The 27,129-nt window shown below is 42.3% G+C and overlaps 1 protein-coding gene across 1 annotated transcript in view; it reads left to right on the top strand.

Annotated features, from left to right (window-relative positions):
- AP1G1 (adaptor related protein complex 1 subunit gamma 1) overlaps positions 1-27,129 on the top strand; it is a 4,036,072-nt gene that overhangs the window by 3,649,048 nt on the left and 359,895 nt on the right. Inside the window, exon 25 of the mRNA XM_044079548.1 lies at positions 21,771-21,866. Coding sequence (XP_043935483.1) covers positions 21,771-21,866 — 96 coding nt within the window. The remainder of the gene's footprint in view (positions 1-21,770; positions 21,867-27,129) is intronic.

The following is a 27,129-nucleotide window of genomic DNA, read 5'->3' as shown; positions in this document are numbered from 1 at the left end:
CTACCCTTCCCCCACACTATTTTAAGATTCCCCTTCCAAGGCTGCATAGTTTTTGGGACAAGCACTTATTACTATAAACTCTGTAATTCACTTGGTACAAAGTTGTGTGAGTTCAGACTAGTGGGCTTATTCAAGTAGAAGGACTGGGTGGAACAGTCCCGACATGGGATGCAGCAGAACTGGCAAGGTGTGTTACTGTTCTTTCTTTGTTTTTATTTGTCAGGTTATTATTTCACATTTTTTTTTTATATCATTTTTCAACAGCTTGCAGGTACCCTTCGTTTGTTTGGTATGTTGTTTTTCAATGACATGTGAGTTGGGATTATAAAACAGCCTTTTGTAAGTTTATTGCGAACCCCGATTCCTTTTGGTATGGTGTTTGTTAGACAGGAGAAATGCATTTCATCCACTTTCTGAAACTTTGTAGTGATGGCACAGTGAGCTTTTAGGTTGCATATGATTTGTAATGCAATGTGGTAAGCTGCATAAACAAGCAGAAAAGAAAAAAAAATACTGTCTGTGTATATTAACACAGCTTTAGGAGAGTTCAGATTTTACAGCATTTTTGAATAAGCTCACTAAAATTATTTCTGGGTGGTACCCATGCTGAACAGTTTTACAGATGAGTCTATATTAGAAAACCGAAGGTTGTTTTCAGCGAATGCTCACATGAGCAAAAACGCTGGACATCTAACTCTTATTGTGGGGGGCTGTGCTTGCCACACCCCCTCTAGCTATATATTCCAACTTCGAGCTTGCACTACAGTGAGGAAAGGGCAGACATCCCACTCCTCACTGTACCAGACCCCACAAACACTCTTTTGATTTCCAGCATTTTCGCTCATGTGAGCGTTCGCTGAAAACAACTTTCGGTTATCTGATATAGACCCTTTACTGATGACCTTCCTGAAGCACTGTTTGCATGTTAGGACCAGGGATAATTCTTTAGCAATGTGGAACAGTAGTCTGTCTTTTCCACATGTCTACTATTGAAAGCTGACTTTGCTATTGAGTGCTTCTAATGTAACAGTGCACCTTTTTTTTCTGCCACATTCTGATTAGTCCTCTTCCACCAACAGTAATGCATCCTGTACTGCTCATCTAGGGAACATAGTTGGAGTGCTCTTTTCTCATATAACAAACAGCAGTAGGACATTATGTAAAAGCACATCAACGAGCAGTAAAATCCATTACATCTTTTTCCTTTAGATGTACATCCAAACAAGTGTGCTGCAGAAAATATTTAAAAAAAAATCACATTTGTGTCTGTGTCCAAAGTGAAAGATGCAAAAAAAAAAAAAAAACAGTAGCTCATATAAGCACTTCTTCCCTGCATTTCAAAGTGTAGTGATATGGTTTTACTATCAGCATGGGGCTGTAAATAAAATGAGCACACAGAGGAAACTGTTAGGATTTCCTGAAGAGTTAAATTACCCTTCCCCCAAGGTACTGAAACCTAAGCCATCACACTTAAAGCTGTCTGAATGTAAACAATAGGATCACCTGACCTACCAGCTTTATCAAAACAATGAGATCTGCAGGGAATCTTGACACTCTCCCTTTAAAGATTGAAGTTAGAAAATAATGACAGACATTTGAGTTTCAGACTTCAAACCCTTCAGAAAATTCATGCTAATGCAAAACCTCTTATTCTATCAACTTTAAGTTTTTAAAAGCAATATATAAAAAAAACTCCCTATTTTTGGGCTTTTGTCCCACATTTATTTATAACTTTGTCCAGATTTCTTCCTCTAAGAGGTTGAGAGGTACGGTCACAATTTCTGTGGCTCTCATTGGACCCCACTGATCTTACCTGAAGCCTTGGTTGTTAGCAGTCCACTGGCTTGCTTCTGAAAATTTAAGGGTTGTGATATTTCTTTGAAGGGCAAACTCGATCTGAAGGGTTGGTAGGGTGGCAATATGTCATGGGAAGGACAGAGCCTAAGTCTTACAGCCGAAAGTCTAGTCTAATGTGAAGAACTCTGATCCATTCAGATCCATTATACCCAGTTGTTGAGACTAAAAGAAAACACTGATCTAGCTTTATGTCAAGTACGTGCTGTGACCCCCTTTTGATTGGTGCCCTGGAAATTTGTTTTTCTTTAAAAATGGTTCTGACCATTCCCTCAGGCATCATGTCAGGGGTATTCCCTGCCACTTCTTTTGAACTAATAGGCTATATTCTTTCCCAGTTCTGTCTTGCCATCCTCTTTAAACAGGGATGACACATGCCATGTTTCAGCCATCTGGCACTTCTGCAATAGCCAGTGATATCTTGAATATTTCCATCAACGATGGATTGAGCAATCTGTAATTATTTATTAATTTATGTATTTTATGCTCGTTTACAAGGATAGTCTGACTGGAAAGGTATCCCATTTTCGGTGGAGGCCCGAGAGGGGGGAACCCCACTAGATGTCCTTCAAGTATGCAACTGCAGTCCTGACATATGGGTTGTCCTGCCTCAGGCAGCCCTTCGGTCGGCCGGATTCCAAAGTCTGGGTCCGGCGTCGTCTGATGTCGCCTCTTCCCCGACGTCAGAGCAGCTGGGGTATAAAAGCATCAGCCGACGCCATCTTCTTCGGTCTTTCTTGCCATGCGGTGCCCGAAGCAGAAGCAGTTCGCAAGTGCCGGTCGGCCAGCTCCTGTGTTTTCAGATCCGAAGTCATCAAAAAGCTAAGTACCCCGTTGGGGAACCTTTTCTTGCCTCAGCCGATGTCAGATAAAACTGCAAAAGTTAATAATTGCTTGTCTTGTGGTAAACAAATACCTCATAAGGACTTCCATTCTTACTGCCTTCCCTGCCTCGGCCCAGACCACGACGTCTCGGCCTGTGCTGCCTGTGCTTGCTTCAGTAAGCGCACACTTAGGCGCCAGGCAGAATTTGCTGAAGACTTTTTTGGGGAAAATTACTCCTATATCATGCCATCGGAACTACCGACAGCACATATTTCCAAAAAACGGAAGGACCGGGACCGACATTCGCGGCCCGCGACTTCCACCGACACCACGCTAAAGCCTACCGCGAGTGCATCGGTCTCTTCGGAGGCGGTAATTCAACCACTCCAGGCTGACGACACCGCTTTACTGCACACTTCGGTCCCGGAGGCTACCCCGGTGCCGGTTGTTGATTTTCCTCCTGAAACCGAAGCCCAAAATTTGCCTGACACCATACCAGTGGACAAAGTTACTCCAGCACGTGGGGCAGCTAGGCCTCCTGTGTCTATGTCCATCAAGGCCTACACACGTGCTAAGGCTGCCAGCCAGGCTAAGTCTCACCCTCCCAAATCTTTTTCACAGGGTCCCACTTCTGATCAACAGATCATGACTTTAGCTGCAGATCTAATTTCTTTAATCAGGGGCTCTCAGGCTCATCCAGACAGAGGTTCTCAGCCGCCTTCAGACAAAAGGCCTAGGGTTGAGCAGGCAGATACCCTTTCCTCAGATGAAGCCTCTGGTGAATCAGGCCATTCAGATTCCCAGGAAGAATCCTTCCCGGCCTACGAGGATTCTGATGCTGATGAATCCATTCCCTCTGCCTCTCCTCCTGAGGATATTTCTTTCGGGGAAATTCTCCACTCCATGAGAGAGCATTTTCAGTGGCAGGGCCAGGATTTCTCCGACTCCAGGAAAAGGCTTCGGACTTTCCTTAAGTTACCCCAGCACAGGCCTTTAGCTATACCCCCAGTGTTAGATGTATTGGATGATGTGTTCTCAGACTCCAGTACTTCTCCTGATTCTCTCCCTCCTGCTCCTGTCAATCCAGACAGATATTACAGGGTTCCTGAAACTCATAAACATATCTTTAAGGCCCACTCTGTTGATCTAGAAACTATTTCTCGGGGGCCCAAAGGGGTGGCCACTTCCACGGCCAAAAATCCTTTGCCCGCAGACAGGGAATCTAGGTCCCTGGACAGATGGGGTAAAAAAGTTTATACCTCATCCACCCTTGCCATGAGGGCACTTAACTGTCTTTTTCATATGTTTCAGTATCAGGATTTCTTGATGGATGATTTGCAGAAAAGGTTAGCCTCTCCTGAGCCTTTAGATAGAAAGGCCTTGCAGGATTTGGTTCATAATTCTCTGCAGGTTAGCAATCATTTTCTTCAGTGTGGTTATGATGCATTGGAAGCTTCATGTAGGGCAGCTATGACAGGGGCCGTCATACGTAGACATGCTTGGTTGAAAGAACAGACATTGCCAGATCAAGTTAAAGTAAAGCTTCTAGATGCACCTCTTCAAAAAGACAAGCTATTTGGTGCTAATGCACAGGGTGTGTTGAAGTCAATTGAGGAAAAGGCTAAATCAGTACAAACAGTCAAAGATTTCCTCCAGGTTCAGCCACCAAGGTTCAGTAGGAATTGGCCTTCGAAGAATTGGTCCTTTCCAGACACTGACAAGTTCCAAAGGGGAAAAACAGGCGTGCTCGAGGTAGAGGGCAATACCGAGGCTCCTACAGGGGCCGCCAATGGCAACCAACTAATCAGAGAAGTGGCGCAGGGACTTCTACTGCTCCACAGGGACAATCACAATGACTTGACTTTGACACCGCCGACCAAGGCTCAAAGAGAAGCACCTTTAGGCGGAAAATTATCTTTATTTTCAAAAAATATAAAGGACAAATGGATTTTGGACATAATAGACAAAGGTTACAGGTTCCACTTCCATACCTTACCAACAGGACAAGGCATGCCAAACCTGCCACAAAATCAAAGGGCAGAGGCACTCATACAAGTTTCAAAGCTGCTACAAATCAAAGCAATAGAAAAGGTTCCTCCTGAGGAACAAGGCCAGGGATTCTACTCAAGACTGTTCCTTGTTCCAAGAAAAGAAAAGCAATGGAGACCTATACTGGACTTGTCCGCTCTAAACACTTTTCTCATTGTGCCAAAATTCAAAATGCTGACGTTACAGCAACTTCTTCCCATGCTGGGCAAGGGGTCTTGGCTGGTTACTCTGGACCTCAAGGAGGCATACCTGCATGTCCCAATCAGACACAGCTGCAGAAGATACCTCAGATTTCTTGCAGGGTCAGAGCATTATCAATTCTCAGCATTGCCTTTTGGCTTATCTACTGCACCCAGAGTATTTACGAAATGCCTGGCATCAGTAATTGCACATTGCAGACTTCAGGGGATACAAATATACCCTTACGTGGACGACTGCCTTATACAAACGGACAGCAAGCAAGCCTTGATAAGAAACTTGGACTATGTCATTCACTTACTACAGGCTTTGGGATACACAGTCAACATTCAAAAATCAAGACTACTGCCATCCCAACAAATAATTTTTCTAGGAGCCAAACTGGACACAAACTCACAAATGGCTTTCCTCACAGAAGAAAAACAAGAACAATTACCAGATTACTTCAAAAGCCTAGCAAAGCACACCCAGATGACTGCAAGGAAAATCCTGCAGGCCCTGGGTTTCATGGCATCTTGCATTCTTCTGATTCCACTGACAAGACTACACATGAGAAAACTACAATGGTACCTAAAAAGTTTATGGTCTCAACACAGCCACAACTTCGAAGCAATTATTCCACTCATTCCATGTCTACAAAAGGAATTTTTGTGGTGGGCACAAGAAAGCCAGCTAAACAAAGGCATGTCTTTCAAAAAACCTCAAGCAAGCCAAACCATTACAACAGACACCTCAGATCATGGATGGGGGGCGCACATGGAGGGCAGATGCATTCAAGGGCAATGGGCACCCCGAGAATTGCATCTGCACATCAATCAAAAAGAGATGTTGGCAGTGATTCATGCAATCGAGGCCTTCGGAAAATTTCTTCAGCAAGGCCATCTGCTAATAAAGACAGACAACACCACTGTTATGTAGTACATAAACAAACAGGGGGGCACCGATTCTTACCCCCTCTGCAGACTAACAATGACTCTTTGGGAAAAGTCCCTGAAACTGAACGTACAGTTGCAATCCCAGTTTGTCCCAGGCAAGGACAATGTTCTGGCGGACAGTCTAAGCAGAAACATTATGGACCTGCACGAATGGATGTTGCATCCAGACATTTTTTCACAAATAACTCATGCATAGGGAAGGCCGGACATAGATCTCTTTGCCTCACACCTCAATCATCATCTGAAGAAGTTCTGCTCAAGGACACACCATCCTCAAGCCTGGAGAATGGATGCTCTCTCCTTCAGCTGGAATTCTCTAACAATCTATGCATTTCCACCTCTACCATTAATGACCAAGGTGTTACTGAAGATCAAAGCAGAAAACCGAAAGGCATTTTGATAGCTCCAGACTGGCCAAGACAGCACTGGTATCCATTACTAAGGAGCATAACTCGCACCAAGCCGTGGCTCCTGCCTCAATGGCCTCTGCTTATAACTCAGCACAATTTCCCAATCCTCAAAATAAATGGGAAAAGCTTCTGTACACTTTGGACATAAACAGGCAATTGCGCTACTACTTGGACAGAACAAAGGCCAACAGAAAATCTGATCAACTATTTGTAGCTTACGCTGCTGGAGTACAAGGAAAGGCAATTTCCAAACAAACAATTTCAAAATGGATTGGAAACTGCATCAGATTCTGCTACTCTTTCCATGGAAAAGGTGTGCCAGCCAATATCAGGCCACACTCCACCAGAGCTACAGCCACCTCCACAGCCTTTCTAAGGGGGGTGGCTACAAAGGACATTCTAGAAGCTGCTACATGGAGCTCCGTGCATACATTTTCCAAGCATTACAACCTGCCTTTATATTCCAGATCCCGAGCAGGCTTTGCTTCTGCAGTCCTGCAGGGCATTTTAGCTACACCATCCTTATCTTAGATCCTACCACCCCAGCTTGGCTATGGTATTCAACCCATATGTCAGGACTGCAGTTGCATTCTTGAAGGACATAGTACAGTTTTGTACCTACCATAAATGTAGATGTCCGATAGATATGCAACTGCAGTCAGGTTTTCCCTCCCTCCTACCCCTCTGTAATTCTCTTTTTTAGGGTCCACTCCCCCTTTTTCAAATTAGCTGGGGATATCTGTTATGGTGTATCTGTTTATTACTGTTGTGCATGTCTGGAATTTTTATCCATTCTCTAAATTTAGCCTTCCTTGGAGGGCACCTGGCATCTGGGGCAAGAAACACTGAAGAAGATGGAGTCGGCTGATGCTTTTATACCCCAGCCGCTCTGACGTCGGGGAAGAGGCGACATCAGCCAACGCCGGACCCAGACTTTGGAATCCGGCCGACCGAAGGGCTGCCTGAGGCAGGACAACCCATATGTCAGGACTGCAGTTGCATATCTATCGGACATCTACATTTATGGTAGGTACAAAACTGTACTTTACAGTGAATACATAATGTAAGAAATTACAAGCATAAGATGAGACTACCAAAAATAACTCCACCCTCCACAGAGAATACAAAATGTAAGAAAAAAACACTAACCTAAGCTGAGACAATCAAAAAAAAAGAAAGTCACATAAATTACAAAAGTATACATAAGTACTGTTTGGGAAATACAAACATATTGTGAAATGATCAGCTTTGGCTCAATTAATTAATAATCTCACATGTTAGAAAACAATACTATTCAGTAAACACCACAGTTTTGTACAAAGAGCATTATAATATGTAAAGAAACCTAGTTAGATATATGTCTAAGTACTTAAAAGATAGGAGTGAGAGATGTAAGGAAAGCTTAGTATATTCAAGATCTGTTAGAATTTCTCAGGGAGGATTAAATAGAGACAGCATTCAGTTGGGATTTAGACAAGAGCAGAAGCAAGAGTTAGATAAGTGGGACCTGAAAAGAGTTTTACATTTTTGAGGGTTAGCAGTGGTTAGTATGTGTTGGGGGATTAGATTCCATGTCTTGGAGATGCGATTGGAGTAGAGACAATCTCTGTAGAAGTTGTTAGTTTTAGTGACTTGTAACAGAAGCTTGTCAGAAGATCTGAGCTGCCTTGTATTGGATTGAGGTTTAAGTATGTGTTGTAGAGCTGGATATTTTTCAGGTTGACATATTATGTTGTGGGTTATTGTGAGCTGGGTGAATGTGAGGAGATTGGGTAATTCCAGACAGTTTAGTTGCTGTAAGACATCACAGTGATGTGATCTGTATGGGGAGGAGTTAGCAAATCTAGCAGTCTTGTTATAGCAGGTATCTAGTTTAGCCACTTCAGTTTTCTTCAGGCTGGTGAACATGGCAGAGGCATGGAGGAGCGGAGACAGTAAAGGAGTCTTGACAATAAATTGTCTAGTGAAGTCAGTAAGAAATGGTTTAACTCTGTAGAGAGAGCCTAGTTTTATGTGTACTTTCTTTATAACAGTTGACAGATGCTTATCAAATTTCATGTTATCAACTGTGATGCCAAGTAGCTTGCTGTGTGTCACTGGTTCAGTCTTGGTATTAGATTTGTAAGGGTGATTGGAGGTCATAGGGCTTATTATTTGAGTAGGTCATTAGATGTGAAGTTGTTAAATCCGATACGGCCAATTACAAAGCTCGAGGTCTTCATATAGCTCGAGGCCAAGTCACTATCCCATGATGCACCTGTGAATTACCTCAGATCTAGTTTGCCACTGCAACAGATCGGAGGTTCTGAATTAGCTCGGGCCAGATAAAAAAAATTTTCATTAAAATTCTTAAAAGTTTTTTGATAGTATAGTTAGGATTGTTTATAAAGCTCTTACAGCTTTCAGTGTGTTTTTCCCTTCCCATTTACTGTTTTTTCATATATTTGTAGTTGGGCTCTTTTGGGCCTAGTTACTTGTAGTTCTTTAAGGTGTGGTCTGTCTAGCCTTCGGTTTTATTTAAGGCTCAGTACCGTAAATCTTTTCCATATAGATAAGCTTATTACTTTTTTTTCAGCTTGCTGTGATATTTTGTGACCTTTGTCACATTTGTTTAGATAGTTGTAGTAATTAGATTTCTGTGTGATCTGTCTAGCCTTCTGTATTTTTTAGATAAGGCTTAGTCTGTTACTAGTGTTTAAATTTACAGTGAGCACTCTTATTTAGATAAGGTTGCTGTTTCTCAGCAGTTCTCTTTTTTGACAGTCTGCTTGTGTGATATTATTGTGTGTGTGTGTGTGTGTGTGTGTGTGTGTGGTTTAGTCTGCTTTTTTAAGGCTTACCTGCTATTTTTCTATTCTGTGGAAATTTACTGTTGTAGTTTTTGGCATGGTAGCAGTACATAATTTCTAACTTTACTATGGCTGACCAAGATAAGCACCCCAAGTCTGGGTTCAAAACGTGCCCTAAGTGTGGTCAGAAAATGTCAGTTACAGATGGCCACGTTAACTGTGTTTATTGTCTAGGGGCTCTGCATTTGCAAGACGATTGTGCCATTTGTCATTCCTTCTCCTGTAGTGTCCTGCAGGAAAGGAAGAGGAAACTGATAGAGGCTTGTTGAAGCCTTCATTTCAGGAAGCTTTGAGTGACCAGGATGGCTCCAGTAGGTCTTCAAAGTCTTCCAAGACATTGGAATCAGAAAAAAAATCAAAGACGTCATCGACTTCGGCTCCACTGCCCTCTGAGCCGACAGTCTTTTCCTTTCTGAGCTGGTCACCGGTCTTGGAACTGGTCTCCAAAACGCCAGAGTCCTGTTCTTCAATCAGTACCACCTTTGGTACAGTCGTCTCGATCATCTGTCAGATCTGGACATGGATCGTGTGGTACAGAAGCTGTTGTCGGCACCAGCATTAGCCAAAATGTTATCGGCTTCGACCCAAATGGCTTCGGAGCCGAAGACCATTGCACCGACTATTACTATTCCTCCTCTGAGCCATACTAGTCCTTCGGAGCTGGAGGAGGCAGACATGATGTTACTGGAACCCTCTGAGCTGACGCCTGCTCCAGTGTTTTTGGCTCCGTGTACTCTGATGTCCTCATTGCCTACCAAGGACTCTAGGAGCAGGCACTCTCTGGTCGGGTCCGTGGAGGACAGTCAGACCGGCTTGTTGGTTTCAACCTTGCCTCTCGGAGTCTCGCCTCGGATGAGCTCGGCTCCTACCTCGGGCTTGGAGCCTACTGTTCCGGTGCCCAGGGTGTCGACGGTTTCCTCGGATCTGTCGGTACCTTCTCATCGGAGCAGGGGTGCTTTCGATGCCATGAAGAGAGTCTCTTAGGGCATCCTCTACCTCGGGTCTGCCCTCCTCCTTCCCAAAAGTGCCCATGTCTGCGTCTGCATCACACGTCCTCACTAAGCGTAGAGACCCAGAGCCTCAGGAAGCCCCAGTAGGTGGCCCCTGCTCTTCCGAAACCTCACCAGAGGCTCCCAGGAAGAGATTGTGTAAGAGGAAGCACCTCGACTCCCCACTGGAGTCTCTCACATCAGATACTGACTTAGATGAGTCAGAAGGGTCCCCACGGTCCCCCTCTGAGGATATCTCATTCGCTGAGATACTTGAGATCCTTAGGCAGAGGAGTGACTGGCAGTCCAAAAGCCCTACTGAGGATGAGTCAGTTCTCCTGAAGGCTTTCGGGTCTCAACCCTCCACCTCTTGGGTGACTCCACCCTTCGATGAGCTGATGCAGCTGGTCTCATGAAGGGCATGGGAGTCTCCGGATTCTATGGAGCCTGTCCCTAGGAGGCCTAATAAGTTTATTTCTGCCCCACTTGACAAAACATATTTAACTAAAGGTTACAAAGAGATCTCCTTAAGGAGTTGGGAGATGCTCTTCAGGGTACAGTAGCTACAGGAGCCTACAACAAAGTTGCTGCCCAGTTTGCTACCCTAAATTCTATTGTCTACACATCCATGCATCTCCTATCCTATGCAGCTGATGGAACGAGTAGGGCAGCGGGTACAGGAATCTCTCTTTGGAGACATTCCTGGATGCGCTTGTGTTCCTTCGCTGAGCCCTACACGTCATCCTTCGTGAACACTCCCTTTGATAGCTCATCCCTTTTCAGGCCTAAAGTGAAGGAAACCTTAACCAGGTGAGAACAGGATGGAAAGACTGTCTGCTGTCGGGGTCCATTTTTCCACCCCTACCCGACCCTATCACAAAGGTCAGTGCCGAGGGAAAATGTGGTTCCGAAAAGCCCAAGGAGTCTTTCAGGACACACGTGGTGAACCCCCCTCCAGGGGCAGAGGAGGGGTTAATAATGGAAGATGTCGCCCTCGCGGCAGAGGGGGTCCGCAACACCAGGGTGACAGAAATCACTTCTCTGGGAAACCCTGCCAGTGCTCCTAAGAGGAGGCCCGACTGTCCTGCTATGAAGGCACGGGTGTCGCTTGTCTTTGTACCCAGACACCTGGCTCAAAGTAACAAAAGACAGCTGGGTGCAAAGTATCATTTCCAGAGGGTATTTCATTTCATTTGCTACCCCCCCCCCCCCAATCGTAAGAAAAATCCCAGACGTTCCACCCAGTTACAGGGAACAGTCAACTATAGAGGTCCAAATGTTGCTAGCAAAAAGAGTCATCCAACCAGTCCCAGCAGACCAAACAGGATCCGGAACTTACTCAAGATTCTTTTTGGTTCCAAAGAAAATAGGGGACTGGAGACCCTCATATTGGACCTCAGCAGACTGAACCAGTACATAAAGAAAGAGAAGTTCTGGATGGTCACGCTTCTGTCTATACTTTCCTTTTTATGGAAAGACAATTGGATATGCTCGATAGATCTCAAGGATGCGTACTACCACATAAAAATGACCAGACCATCTAAGGATCACCTGCACTTCTGGCTGGGAGCCAATCACTACCAGTTTCGAGCCCTGCCCTTTGGTCTCAATACAGCCCCCAGCGTGTTCACCAAATGCATGGCAGTTGTCACGGCTCACCTGAGGCGTCTAGGATTCCAGGTGTTTCTGTACCTAGACAATTGGCTCCTTACCGCCACCACCAGGCATCAACTCATTCAGGCCAGGGAGTCCACTCTGTCACTCTATAATCATCTGGGCATTACAATCAACTCAGAAAAAGTCTGCCTTGTCGCCATCGCAGCATATCGTTTTTATCAGAGGAGAGTTGGACGCCGCCACCACCACCACTCTAAGACTTCCAGTGGAAAGACTCCTTTTCATTCGTCAACATGTCAGCATCGTGTTATCAAAAGACAAAGCACCAGCATCAGAAGTTCTGAAAGTATTAGGCTTGATGGCAGCAGCACTTCTAGCCATACCACTAGCTTGGATGCACATGCAGGTTCTTCAATGGCTGTTCACTCAATGGTCTTACAAGAGCTGCCCATGAATCACACTATATAATGATCACAAATTCTTGTAAGAAGGACCTTCAGTGGTGGATGACCTCACTTTGTCACGATAGGATGCCTATTTGTGCTACCCCCTCCAGCAGACACTATGACCATGGATGCTTCCCTGATAGGGTGTGGGGGGGGGGTATTTTCAGGGAGAAACTGCTCAAGGCACATGGACTGACCAAGAGACACATCTGCATATCAATGTCAGATGAGAGCAGTACTTTTGCCATTGCAGTACTTTCAGGACTCTCTTCCTCTGGGTATGATTGCGATTCAGACAGACAGCATATCGGTGGTCTGGTATTTGAACAAACAAGGAGGAACAAGGTCTTACCCCCTTTGTCGCGAGGCTCTCAGAGTTTGGCAGTGGACTGTTTCCACCCAGCGCTTTGTGTTGGCAATGCACATCCCAGGGAGATCCAATGTGATAGCAGACAAACTGAGCAGGGCAATCTTGTGGCCCCACGAGTGGTCCTTTAAGAAAGAAGTTGCGGACAGGATATTCCGCAGATGGGGACAGCTTTGCTGCAACCTTTTTGCCAGTCACATGAACACGAAATGCAGAAGCTACTTTGCCCTGATTTTCCCTTCCAGGAGAAGCCCCAAAGGACCCACTCGTACACGATTGACCTCAGGGTCTCCTCTATGCATTTCCACCAATCCCATTGATACCCAAAGTTCTACAGAAAGCAGAATCCCTGGGAAGGACCATCATTCTTATAGCCCCTCACTGGCCTCGTCAAATTTGGCTCCCCTTCCTTCGACTTCATCTTGTTGAAGATCCTTGGATCCTGTACCCAATTCCAGACCTTGTGACACATCTGTCGGGGGATCTTCATCCTACTTTGCAGTCCGTGAAGCTGACAGCTTGGCTGCTCCAGTTCCAATCATAGCCAGGTTCCATAACCTTTCCAGTGAGACAAAACAAATCATTTTGTCCTCTCATAAATCTTCTACCAGAAAGCTATGTCTGAACAAATGGAAGACATTTTCTATATGGGCCTCTAAAAATAATATTGATCCTTACCAAGCTCCTGTGGCTTCCATATTAGAATTCTTGACTATGATTTTCAATAAAGGAACTGCAGCAGTCAACAGTTCTGGTTCAATTGGCTGCTATTTCTAATTTTCATCTTGGATTTGAAGGTTTGAATATCATGCATCATAAGTTATCCAAAGCATTTCTCAAAAGGGCTTTTCATATTAGGCCACCTGTGAAATCTCCCTATTCTCCATGGAATCTAAATTTTATGCTCTCACATATAATTCTTCCGACATTTGAACCAGCTTCATCTTGTGATCTCAAATTTTTGCCTTGGAAAACCATCTTTCTGGTAGCTATCACTTCTGCCCGCAGAGTGTCAGAGCTTCAGGCTTTATCCATCAAGCCTCCCTATTTGATATTTCATGCTGACAAAGTTTCACTTGGAACAAATCCCTCATTCTTGCCCAGAGTTTGCACTGAAACCAATCTCAACCACGTTATTGATTTGCCAGTTTTCTTCTCCAATCATTCTAGCAATTTAGAGTATATGCTGCACAAACTTGATGTTCACAGACAGCTCAGATTTTATTTGGATAGAACAAAAGATTTCAGGAAATCAGACCAGCTTTTTGTTTCATTCTTAGACTCCAGAAAAGGGAGAACAGTGCCTAAAACAACTCTGTCTAAATGGTTATCTGATTGTAGCACATTTGCCTATTCAGCTGCCAATATGTCTTTGGAACACAAGATTAAAGCTCACTCAACCAGAGCAGTTTGTACATCATCTGCCTTATCTGCCAGACTTCCCATTGATAACATTTGTGCAGCAGCCACTTGGTCAAAATCTCATACCTTTATCACTCATTATAAAGTTGACAGGGCCTCCTTTGGATCCACGGTCCTGAAAAATATACTCCCGTTAGCCACCTGAGATTGATGGTGCTAGGGAATGCTACCCATCAGTAAAGAATGAACGGCGAGATTGAACAACTTCACATAAAGAAGTTATGTATTTACCATAACATTCCATGCGAGTTGTTCATCTCGCCTTCATTCTTATGTCCCTCCCTCCTTCCCCCTCCTGGGCTGATAGATGACCGAGATGCTGGATCTATCCTGGTTACTCAAACCTTCTCTTCCATTTCTCTAGGAGTGTAATAATGACATATGGTGTTGGTATATGCAACAAACAAGAGCTGAGGTAATTCACAGGTACATCATGGGATAGGGACTTGGTCTTGAGCTGTTTGAAGACCTCGAGCTTTGCAATTGGCCATATCTGAGCCGAGGGATCGGCTTTGAATCCATCAGTAAAGAATGAAGGCGAGATGAACAACTCACATGAAACATTATGATAAGCACATAACTTCTTTTTTTGTCTTATTCGGATTCAGGATTAAATGGGAGTTAGCAAACCAGGATTGTACTGCAGAGAGTGCAAGCTGGGTTATTTCTTTAAGTTTAGAGAGGGAGGGGGCTGCACATACATGAGTGTGGTGGCATCAGCATGTTGTATGATTGTGACCAGTTTTGTAGCAAAGTGGAGCTTCTTAGTAAAGATACTGAATAGGAGTGGGCCTAATATTGAGCCCTAAGGTACACCTAATGTATCAGGTAGGGTATGGAATAATTAATTTTGCCATTTTACGGCTTGATGTCAGTCTGATAGGTAGCCGTGGAGCCATTGGAGAGCAGAATGGCTTAGTTTGAGACTGGAGTTCATATACAAGTTTTAGGTGGAAGACTGTATCAAAGGCTTTGGACATATCTAGGAATATTGAGGAGACTAGTTGTCCAATACTTGTGAAGCTTAATAGAGCTGTAGTGGTGCTGTGGTTGAGTTGAAAGCCGTGTTGGGTGTTAGAAGATTATTAGAGAGCAGGTGATTCATAAGTTGGAAGTGAATGCATTTTTCTAAGATTTTAGATAGGGGTGACAGAATTGCAATTGGTATGTAGTTAGAGTGGTAAGTACAGGTTCCTCTTTGTGTAAAGGTATTATATAGGAAGTTTTCCAGATTTTGGGAACTTGTTGCTCAGTTATGGAGCAATATAGAGATTGGATAGGCTATGACATCAGCAGCTAATTTAAGATGGTCAGCAAGCAGTGGTAGATTTACGTTTATGGAGCATTCTTTTTTATAGTACTAGTTTGGATGGGCTTAAAAGTAGTTGGATGTTTTATTTGGTTCAGTGGGGATTTTTAGTGGCATAGTGCTGTACATTTTGGTTAAGTTGAGAATAGAATTAGTGAAGTAGTTATTGAATTTAGTGGCTATACTATCTAGTGTATTTGTGATGGAGGGAGTTGTGGTTATAGATTGGCCTGGCTGTAATAGATAATTTATATTTGCCCAGAATTTTGGGGTGTTATTTTAGTATTTGTTATATAGTATGATTTTTTTTGTCATTTTTTTACCTGCTTTTTTGATTTATTTCTTAGTTTCCGGTAATAGTTTAGTGTGGTTGGGCTTTTATTGGCCTGATAGTGACCAAATTTTATCTCTGCTTCTGAGAAGGAGTTTTGTTTTTTTCATTAGCCATGGGGCACAGTTTGCCTTTATTCTTATGGTTCTAAGGGGGGCTTGGTTGTTTAGTATATCCAGGAAAGTGTCCTTGAAGAATGATACTGCAGTGTCTAATGGGAGCAATAATAGGGGGGTCCAGTCACACTGTTGTAAGGATGATATGAAGGTTTGGGGGGGAGAAGTTTTTTTTTTTTATGTATGTGCCTAAATATAGTGCTTTTGGGGGAGTGTGAATTTTGTCGGAGGAGATAGGTGGGTAGGTGGTTGCTTAAACTGTCTGGGAGACATCCTGACTGACTGACAAGTGATGGTTTATTGGATAAGGTCCAATCCAGTATTGTCTGTTGGTATTTTTATCAATCCAAATTTGGCTTTTTATTAATTGGAAGAATCTGTGCATGTTTATGAAGTTTGGGGGATTTTCAGAAGTGCAGGTTAGCCGGTCTACATTGAAGTTGGCTAAAAATTGGTTTCCTGTGAAAAAGTTGTGGATGACCAGCAGAGGAAGTCTATTGTTAAGGTGTGATCATTGCCAGGAGGAATGTAGATTGCTATGAACATTGTGAATTTGTTAGGGTTTAATTCTAATCTAGAAAATAACACCTCGGCATTGTTTAGTTTTGGTGGGTGAGTGTTCAGGTATTCGAATTTTAGTGTGTTTTTGTACATTATTGCTGTAACTCCACTTCATTTATTTAACCTGTCTAATCTGTGGATGTTGTAGCCTTGAGGTAGAATCTTGTTACTTATTGAGGGTTTGAGCCAGGTTTTAGTTAGGACTGCTATGTCTGGGGAGTAGAGAGATTAGGGATGCATGCAGTTCATGAATTTTATTTGATAGGCTCCTCATGTTTAGGTATAGCAAGTCTGATTTTGTGCTGGTGAGGTTGATCTTAATATTAGTGTTTATGAGGTTATTAATATTAGTGTTTATGAAGTTGTTAATGTTTATGGAGTTGTTATTAATAGTGCTTATGGGTGTTGTCATGGCTGGTTTTCATTTGGTTTTGGGGCCTGGGTTTGGGCATACATTGCCACTAATCTTAATTGTTGATATTAGATTTATTACTAAGTCAGGGTATTTGAGTACATGTTTGTTTTTTTTGTGGGGTTGGTGGGGTGGAGGGTGTTTGGGTATGTATTTATATCTGAATAGTTCTGTTGTGGTGGAGTTATAGGCTTGTTGCTATATTAAAGTGTGTGATTTTATTGTAGTGCAATGTGGGGGTAGAAATGTTGGAGGATGGATGGATTAAGGAAACTGAGAGTTGATGGTGATAGGACGAAATGGTGAAGAACAGGAGAAGAATTAGGAGTGAAGCCTGTAATAGAAGCATATTGTACAGCTGGTAGGAGGTAAGTAAGATATAGTTCGAGAGGTTGTTAACAAGAATAGTCATAGGAATGTGAAGGTTGTATAGTTTTAAATGGAAATCGATTATTGTATGGGTTGAAAATGGCAAGAGAGAGAGGGCCAGAAATCATTTTACTACTTTTTACTCTTTACTGTCCTCCTAAAATTTAAAGATATAATGTGGTCTGTATTCTTTACAGCCCATCCACAAGTTTAACAAAGTCAGTAAAAGTCCATTCTTTTCTCAGACACTTTTATTTGCAAAGCCATATGTCATAAATGTGCTAGATGCTTTTTAATCTCACATTTATTTACTGATGTCAGTGCTGGTGGTCTTCCTAATTATCTCTATCTCCCAGCACCTAGAATTTAGGTAAAGTCCAAGGTACTTCTCATTCTTCTAGTCAATTCCTGTGTTTTTTTCTGTTTCTCTAGCATTTTCCTTTAGAATTTTGAAATATGTTGTACTGGCAGTCTTTATATGAGCTTTATTGTCAGAAGAATAAGAAGAGTCCCCTTCTGCTTGCTAGCTCGGTTTTTGTTGGATAAAGTTTATTTCCTCCGTAGCCTGTTCTGCATCAAAACATGTCTTTGATCTTCCAGGAAGAAAGAATTTGAAGACAGCTGTATAGAGCAACTTGAATCTCAACACTTGACTCTGACATTCCCTGATTGCCGAGATAAACTTACTTCTCTTCTTCCTTGTGGACAATGAATAATCATTTTCCACAAGCACTTTGCCGTCTCAATTTTTTAATTCATTTTCATTTTGCCACATTATTGTCAGGATCAACTTTTTTTGCTGGTAAGATTGAATCTTTACTAATGTAGGCCTTGGCTGCTTTCTCATGGCCAGGTTCACAGCATACACGCAATGTGTCTTTTTCAATTAACAAATCCTGCTGTGGAACACTAGTCCAGGTGCTTGTTTGTGCTTTCTTAAAAGTAATTCAGTCTGTTCCTTCCCGTTTCTCTAGCACAGCAGAAAATCTCTGGTTTTCTCTGTACACACACTGTCTTCTAACTGTACTATTTTTGACACAGATCTTCTAGAGAAGCTTCATACTTGGCCATATTTTCTTCATTTCATCCTTTGATATTACAGTTTTATCAGTTTATTTGTATAGCTAGTTAAAGATTCTTCTATTTTTTCCAGCCTTTTCTTGTTTGAGTTGATGTATTCCTTCATTCTTTAGTTATTTTAGTCACCTCTGCTTGAACTACTTTTTTTTGTACACCTGCATGTTCCTTCCCAGACAGTGTTTTCTCTTTACCTTTTCTATTTGATTTCCTTTTAGAGTCTGTAAATTTCTTCTTTGCTGGCATGCAGGCAGTGTACTTCGTAGCCGGTAACTGAATTTTACCCAAACTAACAGCTTCAGTGGTACTCGCTTTTTCTCAGTTTCTGTTTTCTCATCAGGAGAGCTGAAATTAAGCTGCTCATCAATGTGCAGCCATCTTGTACAGTGGATATAAACAGTGTGCACACCCCTGTTAAAATGCCATGCTTTTGTGATATAAAAAAATGAGACCACAATAAATAATTTCAAAGCTTTTCCCACCTTTAATGTGACCTATAACCTGTACAGTTCAGTTGAAAAACAAACGAACCTGTTAGGGAGGGGGGAATATAAAAAAATAAAAAACGTACGATAAGCTGGTTGCATAAGTGTACACACCCTTAAACTATTACTTTCTTGAAGCACCTTTTGATTTAATTACAACATTAAGTCGTCTTGGGTAGGAGTCTGTTAGCACAGCACATCTTGACTTGGCAATATTTGCCCACTCTTCCTTGCAGAAGTGCTCAAAATCTGTCAGAGTGTGAGGGCATCTCTTGTGCACAGCCCTCTTCAGATTACCCCACAGATTTCCTATTGGATTTAGGTCTGGGCTCTGGCTGGGCCATTCCAAAACTTTAATTTTCTTCTGGTGAAGCCATTCTTTTGTTGATTTGGATGTATGCTTGGGGGTCTTTGTCATGTTGAAAGGTGAAATTCCTCTTCATCTTCAGCTTTCTAGTAGACACTTGAAGGTTTTGGGCCAAAAGTGACTGGTATTTGCAACTGTTCATAATGCCCTCCACCTTGACTAAAGCCCCAGTTGCAGCTGAAGAAAAGCAACCCCAAAGCATGATACTTGCCACTACCATGCTTCACCGTGGGGAATAGTGTTCTTTTGGTGATGCAAGTGTTGTTGCAAGTGTTGTTTTTGCACCAAACGTACCTTTTGGAAATGTGGCCTGAAAGTTCAACCTTGGTTTCATCAGACCATAACACATTTTCCCACATGCTTTTGGGAGACTTCATGTATTGTTTTGCAAATTTTAGCTGGGCCTGGATGTTTTTCTTTGTAAGAAAAGGCTTCCATCTTGCAACCCTACCTCATAGGTCAGTCATATGGAGAATACGGGAGATTGTTGTCACATGTAGTACACAGCCAGTACTTGCCAGAAATTCCTGCAGCTCCTTCACTGTTGCTGTAGTCTCTTGGGAGCCTCCCTGACCAGTTTTCATTTTGTCTTTTCATCAATTTTGGAGGGATGTCTAGTTCTTTGCAAAATCACTGTTGTCCAATACTTTCTCCACTTTTTGATGACTGTCTTCACTGTGTTCCAAGGTTTATCCAATGCTTTGTAAATGTTTTTGTACCCTTCTGATTGATGCATTTTAACAGTGAGATCCCTTGGATGCTTTGTAAGCTGTCTGCGAACCATGGCTTTTGCTGTAGCAGGCAACTGAGTAAATGTCAGGAAAATCCTACTAGGACAGATGAACTTTATTTGGGGTTAATCAGGGTGTCTTTAACTGATGGCAGATGTGTACTCAAGAAGACTGAATTTCACCTTTCAACACAACAGTGACCCCAAGCATACATCCAAATCAACAAAAGAATGGCTTCACCAGAAAAAAAAAATGAAAGTTTTGGAATGGCCAGCCAGAGCCCAGACCTAAATCCAATATAAAATCTGTGTGGTGACCTGAAGATGGCTGTGCACAAGAGATGCCCTTGCAATCTCACAGATTTGGAGCGCTTTTGCAAGGAAGAGTGGGCAAATATTGCAAAGTCAAGATGTGCCATTCTCCTACCCAAGAAGACTGAGTGTTGTAATTAAATCAAAAGGTGATTCAACAACATATTAGTTTGAGTGTGCACACTTATGCAACCAGTTTATTGTACATTTTTAATTTTTTTATATTTTTTCCCCTAACAGATTTGTTTTTCAATTGGATTGTGCAAGTTATAGGTCACATTAAAGGTGGAAAAAGTTTTGAAATGATTTATTGTAGTTTCATTTTTTTATATCACAAAAATCTGGCATTTTAACTGGGTTATGTACACTTTTTATATCCGCTGTGTGTTTTATATATATGTGTGTGTGTGTATATATATATATATATATATATATATATATATATATATATATATATATATATATATATATATATAAAATGTGTGTGTGTCAGTACTGTAGTGGAGCCTGTGTCTGTTTTCTTTTTTAACTGTATTCTTCAAAACTTAATACCGTGCTTGAGTTGTGACATTACTGGTATATCAGGAGACTGGAGTTGTAGCATCCCTGTATTCTATCACTTTAGGTATGCATTCCACCAGTTGATAATTGTTTCTCTTCTGCTTTGCTATTTGAGAGTCATCCTTTCTTTGATAGTTACTCCTGTATAATTTTTCTCTTCTCAGTGAGCCTGTGCTGGAGATTTAGAGCGATACAGCCCTTACTATGCTCAGGCAACCAGAGTTCATTTATCAACTTGAACACTTGAAGATATTGACAGGGCAGGATGGGCATGCCTATGGAGGTGGGCAGGGCCAGTTACATGCTGCATATTTATCCATAGAGGGAGAGGCTGGAATGCAAATATGCGACCTGGAGAAAAATACCAAGCTGCCAGTGGGTGGTAGCTTTTATAGTATGTGTGCAGGTATGTACATTCACATGGAGGCAAACCATTCACATGCAGTCATTGGTGGAGTGCCAGCAGGAGTACATAAAATGACCCCCCACCCCCTTAAAGCTATCACTTTCATTTCAGGTGAAAGCCCCAAAGATGCGGAGCAAATAGGCTTTGTCTAACTGGGGGAAGCTTGACAGTTGGCAGGCACAGGGACAAAAATCAGCAAAAAAAATAAATAAATAAAAAGCCCTCCTCTGTGGCCCTTGGGTACCTTGGCCTTGGATTGTTTGTATATTGCATAGCTTTGCAGTTAACCTGTATTGCAGCTGAGTTGCCATCCTTTGTTCCTTTTTTAATTTAGCTATTGCATGTGTTATGCTGGAAATGTTACCCAGCCACAAGCTCTTTTTTACAGTGTAGGTCCAGGTTGTAAGCACCATGCAAGACAAGTGACAGTATTTATGGATATTAACTCTAGATTGTGTACAGGTAAACTTAAATGGCATAATACAAATTTATATCAGTTACTACAAGTGTCATAATTTGGATACATTATATAGGGTGTTAATGAATTGGGTACAGTAAAATGAGCCAGGCTTTGCAGAACTGAGGAATGTTCGAGTAAGAACTTTTTACTTCTCTTTCAAGATGACTACTTTGTGTGTTCTAAATGTATTCATGCATCTTAGCTATTCATTGTCCTGACAGTTTGTCATGTTAGATTATTCTTTCTGTGTGTAACTTGTTTCAGGTCATTTTAATGTTGGTCAAATGTGTTTTCTTTGTTTTTGTTTGCCAAGGTGTTCCTGCTCCAACTGCTATGCCTTCAGTGACACAGCATTTCATTCTGGATGATGGAATAGCATCACAGCCTTTGTTTAACGATATTGCCACAGGTAGGAAAACCTAATAGTGTAGCTCCTCTTTTTTTTTAAGGAAATATAGCATTGAGTTTTCTCGTTGATACTGTCATATTTTGTCATCTTGAGCTAGCTCTTGGTACCACTATAAAACACCCAACAAAATGACATTTATTTATAACAAAAATTATTTTACATTTTTTTTCTTTCCTAGAGTTGAACTACGTATTGTGTAAGGGCTTGTGTGTATAGAATATCATATATTTTAAGACATCCAGTTTTTAACATGTTCTTAAAGCAGGGCAGAGTTGCAAGTTTTGAAAAAAAGGAAAACATTTCAACCTTTGTTCTGCCTCTTACCTGCACTACCTGCTTATCAGCTCCCCTCACTGCCGTTTGGCCCATTTGTTCCCCATCACCAAGTTGGGAGTCAACCAGGAGGCATCATCTTTAGGGCAGCCATTGGGTGGTTTGTGTTTTTCTTTTTTTCCATTTTTTTTCATTCCTAACTCCTCCTTGCTGAGCAAGAGGAAAGAGGGAGGTGACATACAGTGGGCTGACTACAAAGGATGTCCCCTTACTTCCACATGGGACATTCTGATTCTGCAGTCTCACTCAAACTCCCAACGCATGGGAGGTGGTTTCCCCAGTCTGCACTAAGGAAGTCACATCTGCCCATTGTATCTGAGTCCACACAGCCCTCTCCATCCCACTCCTGGGAGAAGTGATCTGGCCTCTTCCACTTTCTATTCCCACTCCTCTCCTTTTCTGCTTGGCATCACAAGTGCAAGAGCTGCTGGTCAAAGCCCAGTCTTGTGATTGTAGTGAGGGCCCTCTCCACCTCAAAGCCAGGCAGTCACCACACTCATTTTGATGACAAAATGTTCTTGGTTTAGAATTACCATTGAGTAGCCCTGACTACTGTGATATCTGATGTAGAAGGCCTGGCTGTTTGGCCAGAATACCAGAGCTTGACATTCTTTCCCCTCCATGTGTGACAGGTACCCTCCACCCTGTAATGTGAGGCAGCTCCAGTATAAAACGGACTTATGCTCATGGCATATTAGATCTTTCTTGCCACCATTGACAGTGTATGCATCACACTGTTGGTGTCCATAATGTGGCATAGTTCGGCCTTCTACAAATCTCAGGAATAATAAGTACCCCACTGGGAAACTTGCTTTATCCTTTTTCATTTGCTTTTATATGCAAGCTTTCTGGTTGGAATATATTTTTTATTTTGGTTAAGTCACATTGTTTTGGGGCCTGAAAAGGCTAAACATATCTCCCGAAAAGATACTTCACAGCTATTGTTTGTTTTGTTTGAGATCCATTGGTGAATTTCTTCTATGGTAGTAAGTAAGCAGCATTCCCTACAGGACTACTTGGACAGGATGAGGCTCAATTGCCTTCACCTTGTTGTCTGTGATGGCTTCAGGTTAGTCTTGAGCCTTCAGCATCCCTCATAAAAAGAAACATCTTAAGATAGAAAAGGATCCAGTTGATGCAAATCTGGCACCCATTGTCCTGGATTAACTCAAGGAGGAACTTTCTCAACCCCCTAGGACATGCATCTGTTTTTCCTGAGGCCTGTTTCAATGCCCCTTTTGAGGCTGTCATGCTAAAGGGCCTAGAACGTCCCACCCAGCCAGTGACCCAGGCTTTGGCTTCCAGATCAGACGGTTGTTCCTAAGTATCTGTCACTAAACCACATTTTGCAGTTTCTAAAGAGATATTTGCTATTCTCAACAAGGGATTTCACTGGCCATGGAGTTGAAACTCTGTCTTTCCTATTTAAAGGTGAAGACTTCCAATGTAAACATCCCCCTAAAAAGAGGAGCACACCATCTTGTCCAGGTCTCCTGCACGTGTCTGGAAGTGGGGAAAATCCTTTTGTCTTTTAAAAACATTGGGACACACACTGAATGTTAACAGTAGTTGAGTGTGGCTGAAGGTTTTTTTTTTTTTTTTTTTTTTTTTTTTTTTTTTTTTTTTTTTTTTTTAAACAAGCCCAGCAGAGCTTACAACCATACTGTTCAGAAAGTGGTGGTGGGGTGAGACCTGGATTACTGTTCTTGGATGTCCTTTCCTTAATGTATGATATTGGCACACAAGACACTATTTCTTCTGCTTCACACACAGAGGGAGCGTCATTTGAAGAGATACTTGGTAGAATGAAGGAGCTCTTCTTATGGGAAGGAAAAGAGGCATCAGAGTAACTGAAGAGATGCTTACTGGGCTTGAGTACCACCAAATCTGAAGCCATTTGCCTTGATTTTGATGCTGTGTAGAATGCCTTCCTTGCAGTTTGCAAGAAGCCGGGCACCCAAAGCTCTACTAAGAAACCAAACAAGTTTTAGACAATACAGAGAGTCCTGCAAGTACCTTTGCAGAAACCCTTTGGCAAATTCAGCATGTGTATCTGTGGATTCAGAAAAGGGGTCCAGATTAGTTCTAGGTCCCTGTAGGTGTGCAAATGACAAAGAAGACGGGGTGTTAGGACAGTTTGGGAAGATGCTTTACGCAGTTGCCAAACGTAACTTTAGGGGACATCATTTATCAGGCACAAGTATCAAATAGCTGTCTTAGACCAACTAAGTAAAGTGATGCAGGCCTGAGGACAAAATTGAGGAAACTCACCCAGACTGCTAGTCTGGCAAAAAAACTAGTGTGGTTATGATGCTGTGGATACAGTATCCAAAGTAGCAGCTGTTGGTTCTGTCATTAGAATGTATGCCTGATATAAGGCTATAACCCCTATTAGAAGCTATCAACGTACAGGTCCTCAGTGCACTTCTGGACAAGGAGCTGCTCTTTGGGAAACCAAGTGAAGGTTTTCAAGAAAATGGAGGAAAAGAGCCAAGTCATGCAGAATGTTAAGCAGTTTTTTTATGCCCCATTGCCAAGGTTGACAGAAACTATGCCTCTAGGTTTTTATAATGTGTGTAGTGTAAAGGCAGGCCAGAAAAAGTGGGGGAAAAGGACCAGTAACGAAATAGTTGTAGACCGGCCATAATTGAAAGGCTTGGGGACTTCATATGTCTTAAGCTTCCAAAGGAGTGACTGTGTTATATTGGTCTTTGTTCCTCACTTTTTACTCTGAACTCTCACAGTGACAACCCCTTGCCTATCACACATCCCAGGATTGTAAGAAGTTTCATGGAATGCCTCCCAAAATGTAAGGCCATCACCCAGGACAAGTTTGACTTGGAAATCATTTCTCAGTATTACACATTGCAATCAGCAAAAAAGGCCACACATAGTAGAGATCTATCTGGTGCAAAAATATTAAATCTACTTTTTGCTCCCAATTTGCATGACCTGGCATTAGGAGGAATCAAAGCAGTACTCTTTAAAGATCAAAGCAAGAGATTCTACTCTTGAGTTTTCTAGTCCCCAGGATGGAAAGAAGGGCCTTGGCTATCCATTTTGTATCTTCAAAACTTAGTACTGTCGTCAAGGTCCTAAAATTAAAAATGTTAACCATGCAGGCCCTTCTTCTTCTCCTATTTCCTCTGTTTTTTTGTGGTTGCCTTAAGTGATAAGGATGAATACCTACCTCCACACCACTGTTAAAAAGGATCACAAGGTTTTTCATATTCATAGCAGGGGACTTTCACTTTCAGTTTACCTCCTTGGCTTTTCAATTATCTTTTGCTCAGAGTTTTTACCATGTGCCTGACTCCAGTGACTACAAACTGCAGAACAGAAGGCATTCACATTTGCCAGTAGTTTGATGACTGCCTGATTGTCAGTGCCCCAGATAAACAGGACCCTCACTTGTAATCATGAAATACTTCCAAAGATATTCCCAAACCATATCTTACCCCCTTCCAAGAGAGCAGTATTCCTTTACTCTCTTTTAGACTCCAGTATTTAGATATGTACGTACTCAGTCTGGCACTAGAAAGGGTGTCAGGCAAGGGAGTATCTGAAGGCTGTGGGTTACATGTGCTCCTTCATCTTATTGGTTCGTTCGGACAGTGTGTGCATGAGAAGACTACAGTGGTACCACAGATCTATCTGGGAACAACACGCCCATTCCTTGGAAGAAACAATTCCTGTGTTACTCTGCATCCCCAAGGAGTTGAAATTATGATCCAGCCAGGTCAGATTAAATGTTTAGAGTTCCTTTCTCTCAGCAGCTGCCCTCTCACACTTATCACGGGTTCCTCAAACCTTGCCTGTGTAGCACAGGCCCAGCATATATGTAGGACTGTGGAATGCAACCCAGGTAAAGAAGCATATAAATGTGAAGGAGGTGATGGCGTAGATTCAAGCACTCGAAGCTTTCAAACCAATTTGGAAAGGGGGTGTCCCCCATGTAGTCACAAACAGTAAAGTAGTGATGTGGCATGTCATCAGACAAGTAAGGACATAACCTTATCCTATTTGCAGGCTAGCCATGGCTGCCTGTAACTTAGCTGTACAGCCTCCAGTGCCCCTGGTGGTAGTTTGTATTCCCTCACATCAGAATACAGAGATGAATCAGCTCAGCATGTCGAAGGCAATCCCACACAAATGAATGTTACATAGCGATGTCTTTCTTCAAATAGTACTCAGGAATGTCTGAGAGGTAGACCTGCTTGCATCCCCAAACAACCGACAGTTGAAAAATTTCTGCTCGAAGGCACTGGGATGCCTTCTTCATCAAATGGGCAGGTCTCTTACTGTATGCTTTTCCTCCGATTCCCCATACTCCTCAGGATGATCGAAAAGATGAGCGGAGAGGCTAGAGATGCTATTGCTAGCACCATTTTGGCCCAGGCAGCACTGGTTTCCAATTTTGATGGAAATATCGAGGAGGAAAACGTGCTGCCATCATTAATAGACTTCTTAGGACAAGGGGGTTCTTGCTACACTCCAGTCTTGAAACTTTGCAGCTTATAACCCAGGTGATATAACCCTTTTGCCTTTAAGCACCAGCTCATAGAAGACATGTTGAATATACTTAAAGGCTAGAAAATGGCTGCAAACCCTAGGAATTTTCTATGGTCTTTGGCTATGTGTCTTTTAGGTGTAGAGTGACTGAATGCTTAAGAACATAAGAGCAATGCTAGCTAAACAGTCATGAGGAACATAATATGTCTAATTATATACACATTTAAGTAAGATGCACTTAAAATATGGTGTCATCATTTGTGTGCAAATAATAATACTAGTTTCCCCAAAATCAAGCAGAGCGATACATGATAACACTAGTTTAAATTTGTATCTAGCCATCCACTAGTCAAGACTAGCCTTAAGGTAGCCAAAGCAGTACTTTAACCGGTAGTGATTTATTGCATAGACTGGGCAT

The sequence above is a fragment of the Protopterus annectens genome, chromosome 8.part0 (assembly GCF_019279795.1).
Source record: "Protopterus annectens isolate FY-2018-M chromosome 8.part0, PAN1.0, whole genome shotgun sequence".
Classification (NCBI taxonomy): Eukaryota; Metazoa; Chordata; order Ceratodontiformes; family Protopteridae; genus Protopterus; species Protopterus annectens.
Note: the sequence above shows the minus strand (reverse complement) of the source record. Positions and strands in the feature narration are given on the sequence as shown.